Here is a 10,551-nt window from a genome sequence, read left to right as displayed (position 1 = left end):
TATATATATATATATATATATATATATATATATATATATGCATTGAATGTTCAGGTATACTTGTATTGAATAACTAAAAACGGTCGATAACATCATCCTTCTTAAATCATCTCCGGGTCTCCTTTTATCTTTACGAAAATTTACCAATGGCCGACGATCTTCAATAATACCACGTCGATACAAGTTCTCATATGTGTTCTTATGTCTTTTGCGATAACTTCCCAGGTTTTATCGCAAAGTTTTACAATACAAATGGAAGCAATCAATACCTCGTGTTTCACACCGTTACTGATATCCGCCAAATCTAATCTGTGCATTTTCCCTTTTATGATCCAGAAAAGATATCCATTGTAAGGATCAACCTCAATGTGCGAAGGTTTGTTCAAAAATCCAGCTACAGCCACTGTCAATCCTCTGCCGTCTAGATTACACCTGGCTATTTGCCATATCGTCTTGGTATGTTTCACCTCTCCCAAAACGTACAGGTGACGATTCAGCCAGTCAACAGAAAGACTCAAGGGTTCAAAGTTCACTTGATCGGGACTTAAAATGATCTCGGGTTTGGATTTCTCGGTGATCGAAGTTCGATATACGTAACCGGCTGAAGTAGATACAAATAATTGAGAAGATGCCACGTGTATCGCGACACCGCGAATCTCAGTGTTATTGTTCTCATAAATAGACTTGGGCTCATCTAACATGTTCGTCTTCTGCTTCATGACCTCGTGCTTGCTACCAAGGATGAGAATCGGTTCTTGCGTGTCCTTGACTAGAATTTCCAAAAAAGATAATATTGTTTCAGATCGTTTCAAGAATGGTTATTTCCAAAATAAAAAGATGCATCACGCTGTAGATTGTGAATGCCGCATGTTACACATATTTTTCAGAGAAATATTTTTTCTGCGAAATATGTACAATATGCATTTACGAACAACGCACCAGCAGGCTCCGGCGTGGTAGATATACAAATAATCGCGGGTGGGCCCTCGCCGACTCCATTTCTCATGGTCACGCTGACGGTATAATTCTGGTTAGATTTTAAATTTCGAAACATGTAGTGATCACGCGTTGTGTTTTCAGACGCTGGAATATCCTGCGAATAGAATATAATATATATCGTATGGCTCTTGAGCATGCCACATTCTATCGAATCTTATTTTGGATCCCTTAGAAGATATGCGATTAGAAAAAAGAAACGCCATGCCAGAAACTTTCTTGATAAATAATCTGGTTCGTACAAGTCGCTCAACTAATGTTAGCGGCGTAATTGACGTGTCAAAGCAGCGAGCGTGCCTCCAAAGTGAGCATTCTCTGCGAATCGATACTAGTGCGAATGTTAATGCGTAAAATTAGAGAAGCGGAGTTCGAGAGGGGGTGGAGAGATTTATCAACTATTTTTCACTCTTTTTTTACGCGAAAAATTACACAAAGATGATTCGCAAAGCACATTCAAAGCTGTTATCACACCGCGCAGAGTAGAAAAACAATAAACAACAAGCACCAAAGTTACAAGAGTGTCGATGATAATATAATGTGTGCATCGCCACATATTACAACGCAATTTAAAATAATAATTAAAGCGATCCGTTAATGCGATTTATCGATAAAGCGAAGTAACGGAGTCTACCTTGTAGAACCAGTTGCATATCTCGCTTCTGTAAACGATAATTAGACAATGCAGCAAAGCGTGATGGCGCTAATGCGTCTCACGAATATGTGAAAATGTTCGAGATATTGTTGAGAATGCAGAATTGAGAAAAAAGAGAGAGAGAAAGAGGAGAAGCGTGAAAAAAAGAAAGTAAGAATAATAAAAAATTTATACAGAATATACATAAATTTGTGAGAAACAACGTGGTTTAGTGCAAGCGCCATAGTCAGCGCTTGGAATATACTACGATCGTAGATATAATTCTGGCGTGGCGTGTACCTTAATCTGAGTGTGGTTAGCCCTTTGCAGACGTAGGACATACGACAAAAGTGGCCCGTTCGGGAAAGGGCCCGGTTCCCAAGACACAGAGACGCGGTAGCTGTCTACTGCAGCAGCTCTTACAATTACCGGTGCTGATGTCGGTAGACCTTCCGCGCGCGTTAATATTACCACGCTCGGCGCTGAGACGATCGGTTCCGGATTGTGCTGCGACGACTTCAGGAGCATCGCTACGCGAAACTGCAAAGACCAGCGTTTGACAAAGGGCGATCGTAAGTCTCTCAGTCAAGTGCTTGCAAATTGATACTTTTTTCGTGCATATAGTTTATATTTTATGGAACTTCCATTAATACACGACGAATAAACGGTAACATCTTTTAAATCGTGATAAAATATGCGCCAAGTCAAGCGAAAATAAGAAAATAAAATATCTTTACTATTCGCAATAATCGTACTATTTATATGGCAATTTATATTATGGCACGTATATCACCATTCATTGCATTAAAAATTTATTAAATAAAAATAAAAAAATTGTGTACTTACCATATTATATGATAAATATATGAAAAATGACTAAATACTTTGATAATAGTTAAAGTCAATAATAGTTGTAAAATCTTTTGGTATTACTTACCAAACTATATATTTAAGTGATTCAACTAAATGAAGATTTAGTAATTATTTCATTTTACTAATAATCTCGTAATTATTACCAGAGGAGGTTATGATAACTATTTGCATATTTTATATATAAATTACGAAATATTATACTGAAATGCTCCATCAAATACTTTAATAACTTTTACAAGATTTTTTTCAGTGTACAGAATACAAGTGTTTACTGGCCTCTTTCTCTCATTCACCCTCACTTACCCTGTAATTAGTATACGGTTGCAAGTTCTCGACCAGTATCTGATCACCTTCACCCCACGTTTGGTTCCTGCAATACTGCCACGTCTCGGCTAGCTCTTCGTATCTCCATTGTACTAAGTATGAAATACCTTCGACGCGTCTCTTTATATCTACGCCTTTCCATTCGAGACTGAGCGATGTCGCCGTGAGTGAATCCGCGACCAATGCCGGTGCCGGTGGAGTCCCAATTTCCGCTATACGTGAAATTGTTATGGGATATTAAGTGCGGTAAATGAAACTATAAAAATTGCTATAACAATCAATGGGATCAATATTAAGTGATTCTCTTCGTCGTAATGATCAAAATTGCAAATGGGGACATAACTTGGCTGCATTTTCTGCTGATGGATTTTAATCGTAGATTTATAAAATAGACTGCGTCCCTCTTACAGGACAACTTATGACAAAATTAAAGAACAGAAATACGCGCTAAATCGAACACTTTATCTTACTGTACAGTTTAGGACAGGGTGATGTAAGAGAAAAAAAATACAATGAAATATAGTGAATGAAAGAGAGGACGTACTGCATCATGTGATCGCTTCTTTTCCTTCGTTCTCCTCACCAACCAAACAATTAAACGAAGAAAGGATCTTACTCTCTATCAGCCTCTCTTGCTAATGCTGACTTTATTCCTTCAGCAGACTTTCCTACAGCAACAATGTACAGTCTGTTCTATAGTGTATATTCTGAACCCTCTTTTATCGTTAAAAGAATTTCTCTAAAAGTAGCTTATAGCTTAATAGCAAATCAGAAGATGGCTTGTAAACCACTTTTAGAGAACCCTTTAACGATAGAAGACAGTTTAGAACATGGACTCCTATGATTTTAATCCTGTCTATCGATTTGAATCAGCGATGTCGCTTGATTCATGCTGCCATCTTTAAGACTGTTTGTAACATAAAACGAGTATTAGCTTTTGTATCAATAGTATATTGTATACGAAACAATGCACTATCGCACTGTCGAATGCAAAAACGTAAATGTCTTATATCATCTTAACCTACCATGCAAAGACATAGCGTTAAATTAGTCTTGTATATTCAACAGGCGATATGGTGGATACCGAGAGAGAACGAATGTTTAAGGAATACAATGAGATCTTGGATGGCCTAAAAAAAACGTTCGTGGAGAGATGGAAAATGAAAAAAGACGACAGCGCAACGCTGGAAGATTTTGAGCGTTTCCGTACTCTCGGCGCTGGTGCCTTCGGCCGTGTTATTCTCGTCAAGTATAAACCCACGTCCACGTATTACGCCATGAAGATCCTCGATAAGCGGAAACTCGTGAAAATGAAGCAGGTGGACCATACGCGTAACGAAAAACGTATCCTGCAGTGCGTCAACTTCCCCTTCATCGTTTTCATGGAGTTTTGCTTCAAGGCAAGCATCAATATAAAAAAAAAGAACAAAAAAATAAGGCAGACACTATTGATGAAAGACCTCGTATATTTTTGTTCGTGTAATGTTTCGGTCGAAAATAACCGTTCTTGCTTAGTAAAACTCGAAATATGTTCGTCATGTTGTCCCGAGTTAAAATTTTGCTAGAAAATATTTTTTATATGTCCATATAAAAAATACCATATTTGTAATATGGTCCTGACTTTTGACTTCGATATTCCGTTTAACGCCTACTTTAACATTCTGAAACCTATATCAAACTGTTTTAATACTACTTAACTTGTCTAAAAACTAAGTTTGTCGACAAATTCTCTTTAGAATCAATCAATTTTGTGCGTTTTCAAAAGAGATTAATATATGCTTCAGAATGTCAAAGTTTTGCATTGAATGAAATATTAAAGTTGAGAATAAGTTGAAAATTTGGACTAGAATAGATTGATATAGATTGTGTTTAGGACTGACCAGAGTTGACAAACCGAAACGATAATTGGTACAATGAAAGAGAAAATTCGGAAAAAAAGACATAGAATTTTTATCTCTTATGAAGGTAAACTTGACTTTCCAGCGACATCAATGCTCCAGGCAGAAATGTGCGAATTATTTGACACGTTTGTAGTTCATTTCAGTTTGTCGGCCCTGACGATATACAGAAAAAATAGACATGTAAACGTTTTCATGTCAATGAGTGTTGATCCGTGCTTCAAGGATAACTCCTACGTGTACATGGTACTACCGTTCGTGAATGGTGGCGAGATGTTCACCCACCTTAGGCGCATGGGAAAGTTCGACGAATCGTTGGCGAAATTCTACGCGGCTCAAGTGGCCTTGGCGCTAGAGTACCTACACCATTGCAGCTTGATATACCGAGACCTGAAGCCAGAAAACATCTTGATTCAGAGTTCGGGCTACATCAGGGTGACCGACTTTGGTTTCTGCAAAATGGTGGAAGGCCGCACGTGGACGTTGTGTGGTACGCCGGAGTATCTGGCGCCGGAGGTAATCTTGTCCAAGGGTTATGGCAAGTCCGTCGATTGGTGGAGTTTTGGTGTGCTGGTCTACGAAATGAACGCAGGATATCCGCCGTTTTACGCGCAAGATCCCATGAAAATCTACGAGAAGATTGTCGCGGGCAAGTATAAATTCGCGCATCATTTCGGCGAGGAGTTAAGGGACATTCTGAAGAACATCCTTCAGGTGGACCTAAGTAGAAGATATGGTAATCTCAAGGATGGCAGCATGGATATCAAACGGCATCGTTGGTTCCAGTCGATAGACTGGGTACAAATTTATCAGCAGAAAATACAGCCAAGCTACGTTCCTCGTTGCGGCAGTCTCGGCGACACCAGCAACTTTGATCATTACGACGAAGAACCGCTCGAAATTGACTCCATTGACTATTACAACAAAGAATTTGCTGATTTTTAGAGCTGTCGATTTAGCCATAAAGCCACGCGACTTATGGAGCGAATGGAGCGCCGAGTTTCTTAAAAGATTTTATGCATACTACGTTATGTTACATGTATATGAAACAGAGCGATATTATATCTATATGTAAGAGTTGATTTTTCAATAGTGTTTTAAATTTAGTTTGAACTGCATTCTAACAAAATGTATGATGTGTTTAAATAGGGTTTAAACTTCCAATTTCAAAGTTAAATTACTATTGAAAAATCAACCCTAAACATTTTATATCTAAGTCGGAACTAATTAGTTTCGTATAATAGTACATACAGAAACAAAGACTGAAATAGAATTAGAAATAGCGATAGAGGCAAAAATATACCCAAATAAGCACAAACTACTAAAAGATGTTTCAAGGATGTCCAAAAGACATCTAAAAGAAATAGGATATCTTGTGCAAGACATTGTATTTAAGATATTGCTCAATAATTTGTGCTGTCTGAACAGCTGCAGTTCAGAGAATGACCGTAAACCACAATATATAGAAATGTATTAAATTTTAATATTATATTCCATTTTTCACAAGTTAGTCAAAATATAGTTGTGTGCACACAAGAGAAACATTGAAGATTATGTTTGAAAAGACTATGTTGTTTTATATTTGTCATCTTAACATATTTATTGAAAAAAAACAATGATAAGTTGCCTGTTCCCTGATAAAATCTCCTATTGTATTTTTATGCTTGGTTAAACTAATATAAAAATTTAAAAAAATTCTTTACCTTTAAGCTGCTGGAAGTAACGATTTAACGCATCGTGACAGCCCAAAACGCAGTACAATTCCTTTGGCGGTAGCAATTCCTGTGTTCCATTCTGTCGACAGAATATCGAAATAATATTACGCGTTTATATTTAGAATTAGAAAAATATTATGTAAAAGAGCATGCGAGATACCGCATGTTGACAAGCGTCACTTTTACGTAAGTCTACAACCGATAAACCTCGTAAAAATAAAAATGGCAACAATACTAACGCAAACAGCTTGGCAGCTTGTGTCGAGCGCCTGTTGCCACGCTTCGCAGCCTTTTGTACACTGAAACAGTAAGTACAAAAGATAAAACAGCAATAGACGACATCACAATTTAATGTAATTCCAAGAAAAAGGCTAACTTTTTCGCAAACTGAGCTTCGGAGAGTTCATAATTGATTTAAATAAGATGCTGGTGCAAGAGTTAATTTTACGTTTATATTACATAATTTGATGAAATCTATACCAGCGGGATTTAAATCCCTTCTAAAGCGTTTCACGTTTTACGAAGGAGAAATTCTCAAATTTTTAGATTAATTTGTGTTATTTTAAACAATTAAAGTCTCTTGCATATTTATATATAATTCTACCGCTCCATCTTCCATGCGAAATACTTTGCGCAAGTCCCTCACAGAAAAGTATTAGTGGTAATAGTATTAGTGGTAAAAAAATAGTAGTGATTAATCACACTTCTCAGTGATTCAGTGATTATTTGGTAAATTATTATATATGGTACAATTTCTGTAAAATTTCCACAAATTAACCTATCAGAATTGAACAATCTAATGGTCGATTATTTTGTTTAAATAATAAAAAATTTCGTATGTTGCGTCGCTATGTGGTTTCGATCGGTCACCTATCCTTTTTCATTTCGGCTGCTTAAAAACTAAGTAATCGAACTCATGGCGCCAATAAGGTGTGTCGATACTTAATTAAATTATGATTATAATATGTATCGTTAAAACAACATTGAACGGCATATTTATTGACAAATGATACCAACAACGCAACGACAATCTAAATGCGACTGATACTGTTATAATCTGTATCAGGGAGCCCCATTAACGATATAATATTATTCTTAGATTTTTAATTAGATATTATAACGAACTAAGGCAAACAATAAATTAGATGGAAAAATATTAAACAATTCATACTAATCATGAGAAAGTTGATGCTTATCTATCCTATTATTAGGGAATGATTCACACCAGTACTTCATCAGAAAAACCTAATAATACATTAGCAATTATTGCCGTAATAATCCTGTAATTTAAATACTCAAAATCACTTGCCATTAGTAATAAAACAATTGAGCAATTTATTACTAACCGATTAGTAATAATTTTTTGTAAGTGGTACATCGTATTCGCGAAAAACCGTCTATCCAGTGCATCCTTCCGTCGAAGGTCGTCGAACATTTCACAATTCGCTAAAATATAATTCAGGAAGTGGGCGAACAATAGGTCACGTTATCTGGAACAACGTGACATAACTCGATATACTACCGCGAGCCGAGGAGAGGTGAGAGACGAGTCGAGGCTTGGCGAGGCGAGACGAGACGAGCAAGACGAAGCGAAGCAAAACTGTAATTTTTCGTGGTCGCGTCTGGTCGACGTGCGTGGCACGTGCCTCAAGTAACGCCCACGTTCATAAGACGCCCGTTGCGTGGCATGTCGAGCATGGATTTGCGAACAGAAGTTTAACGCATTAACTTTCCACGCGAGAGGATGTGGGCATTTGTCGCCGACAACACGTCGGCTGTAGTCGAGGACGCTTTTTTCTCTCTGTATAACTTCCATTGCACCACTGCACATCTCTGTTTATTCTGACGGCACGCAGTGTTCTTGATTTTTGTTAGAAAGATTGTACATCCAAGTATTTGTATCTTAAAAAATATTCTACTGTTTGATCAAATATAATAGATAAATCTACAATTTTTGTGTACAAAAGTGTACATGATACAAAAATTAATCTAACACACACACAATGCATAACAGATATTTCAATCATGTTTACCGTATCAAGATATTTAATTGTAAAATTATATTATGCAAGCATATGTGGAAACCCTATGATACAACAATTAAAATTGATACACTAGTAATATAATTTGACATACTAGTGTATAAGACAGAAATTAAAAAAAACTTGTAGTGATAATAAAATTAACATTTAAGTATATTTTAGCGAAATATCACATAAATTTATCGTCAAGTTAAAGAGAAATTCAGATCTTTCGATGAGAAAATTCGTGAAATCGACAATATATGAATAAAAATATGGCAAAATCACATACATGATAAGTTGGCACCAGATGCAAGATAACCTCATAATATCACACATTTCTATATTTATTTCTATATTTGATTTATTCATTTTAAATTAATATAATCACTCTTCCAAAATTCAAATTGAATAAAAATAATCATCGTGCTATCATTAAATAAAAATAATATAATAATAATTATAAATTTATTAACGAGTACATTTTATGCGGTAATATTCCTTTTCTTGCGATTGATATTAATAACAAATGAGTGTTTTACCTTTTTCTTGTGTGACTCTTAAAATATTTGATAACTTTCAAAATAAAGAAACGGCTACATATTGTGACATTTACGAACTTCATCTCACTAATATTTATTGCAAAACTATCTATTTAGGTACTTTATTAGCGATTTTATTAATAAAATACTGACTAATAAGAAAGTAGCGCTAGAGAGTGGATTGGAAATGCAAAAATCTGTTTACAATAATAAACAAAATAAATAATTAAAAACGAACAGCCATTAATCGCGCAACCTGATTGCTCAATTCGCACGATAATTTATTTATTTTTATAAACCTGTGAGTTTTCTCTCACGATACAGCGATATTACCGGATGCAAGAGTCGTTGAATTTTGAAAGAAAACATCAACGAAAAAAATGCATTCGGATGTAACTAGAAGTATAAATATACAGCAGTGACTCGGCTCGAGTGCCTCGAGTGCAGACTTTGATGAGTCTCTAAACGACTGAAACATTCCTAACGTCGTAGCCCTTTTCAAGCACTCCAGCTTGTACGGTTAAAAAAAAATTATCGTTCTCATCTCCTTTAATATCTCCTTCAATATTTCACGTGTAAATTGTCGATATAAAATCTGCTCATTTTCGTTGAATTAATATATACTGACAGAACTTCAAAAGAGATGCACAGATATATAGATGAAACTTGGTGAGAAGAGAAGAAAGGAGAATAAGCCAATACTGAAAATGCTTCGGAAAACAACAAAGTAATAGACTTCAAGTATCATCATTAACAAGTCAATAAAAAAATATCTGTCATCTTTACGTTTTGCCTCGCTGTCGCAATTCCATCGATCTTAATCGTAAATAAGAGTGATTGTTTCGCAGTAGTGCATGGTGGAAGGTCTATTTTAACGTCCGGAGTGATATGAGAGGTGCTATTTAACAATTGACGGACTGGTCGACACTCTGCTTAGTTCGAGAGGCGCCATGCATAAATAATAGCGCACGGTATTACGGAATATAACAACCGAATCGTATCGCGCGAGAAATACCGTTTCCTCCAACTACTGCGATGCATTGATTTTGCCAATGATAGCTAGTGAAGTCGCAAATTCATGCATTCCGAATATTCTGATGGATCAATGATATTTGTTTAGAAAATTGACAAAAGAAATATGCAGATTTTTCACCGATTTTCACTTCTCGATACATCATAGTACGTCCGTGACGTCAGGATTTGCGCAAGGCAAGTATTTACAAATTCATTAGACAAAGCAGGAACTATCTAAACATCAAATATACGTCATCTATATTTTTTCATAAAACAATAAAGGATTAAAGAGTAAACAGCAAATTTGTTGTGAGCATGAACTCTGATCGTTCTTCCGAGACGTGCGACGCGTCGTCGCTGGCAACAACTTGAGTTGTGTACAGCGTATAGCGGTGTACGAGGGTATCGCATAGGTCAACTCGTCTGAAAAGTCTATAACAGGAAAGGAATCTCTCCCTCCCTCCCTCCCGCCCTCACTCTCTCTCTCTCTCTTTCTCTCTCTCTCTCTCTCTCTCTCTCTCTCTCTCTCTTTCTCTC

The 10,551-nt window shown here is 36.3% G+C and overlaps 2 protein-coding genes across 6 annotated transcripts in view; one reads left to right on the top strand and one right to left on the bottom strand.

The window, feature by feature from the left end:
* The window catches only part of LOC116848318 (proto-oncogene tyrosine-protein kinase ROS), a 41,027-nt gene that overhangs the window by 15,941 nt on the left and 14,535 nt on the right, over positions 1-10,551 (bottom strand). For 3 of the 5 annotated variants that reach the window (XM_032824258.1, XM_032824259.1, XM_032824260.1), the window contains exons 3-8: positions 6,677-6,736; positions 6,426-6,516; positions 2,804-3,036; positions 1,928-2,167; positions 940-1,093; positions 270-769 (exon numbers count right to left, since the gene is read on the bottom strand). In XM_032824258.1, coding sequence (XP_032680149.1) covers positions 270-769; positions 940-1,093; positions 1,928-2,167; positions 2,804-3,036; positions 6,426-6,516; positions 6,677-6,736 — 1,278 coding nt within the window. The remainder of the gene's footprint in view (positions 1-269; positions 770-939; positions 1,094-1,927; positions 2,168-2,803; positions 3,037-6,425; positions 6,517-6,676; positions 6,737-10,551) is intronic. The other 2 variants (XM_032824261.1, XM_032824262.1) reach the window with 2 other exon arrangements.
* On the top strand, positions 3,836-5,811 carry LOC116848320 (cAMP-dependent protein kinase catalytic subunit 1-like). Its single transcript, XM_032824264.1, has 2 exons — positions 3,836-4,224; positions 4,948-5,811. The coding sequence occupies exons 1-2, from the start codon at positions 3,898-3,900 to the stop codon at positions 5,665-5,667; spliced, it is 1,047 nt and encodes a 348-aa protein (XP_032680155.1). The 5' UTR covers positions 3,836-3,897; the 3' UTR covers positions 5,668-5,811.

Source organism: Odontomachus brunneus, unplaced genomic scaffold (assembly GCF_010583005.1).
Source record: "Odontomachus brunneus isolate Ranch 3 - 2012 unplaced genomic scaffold, Obru_v1 Obru_scaffold_093, whole genome shotgun sequence".
NCBI classification, from domain to species: Eukaryota; Metazoa; Arthropoda; class Insecta; order Hymenoptera; family Formicidae; genus Odontomachus; species Odontomachus brunneus.
This window is presented reverse-complemented; position numbering and strand designations above follow the sequence as displayed.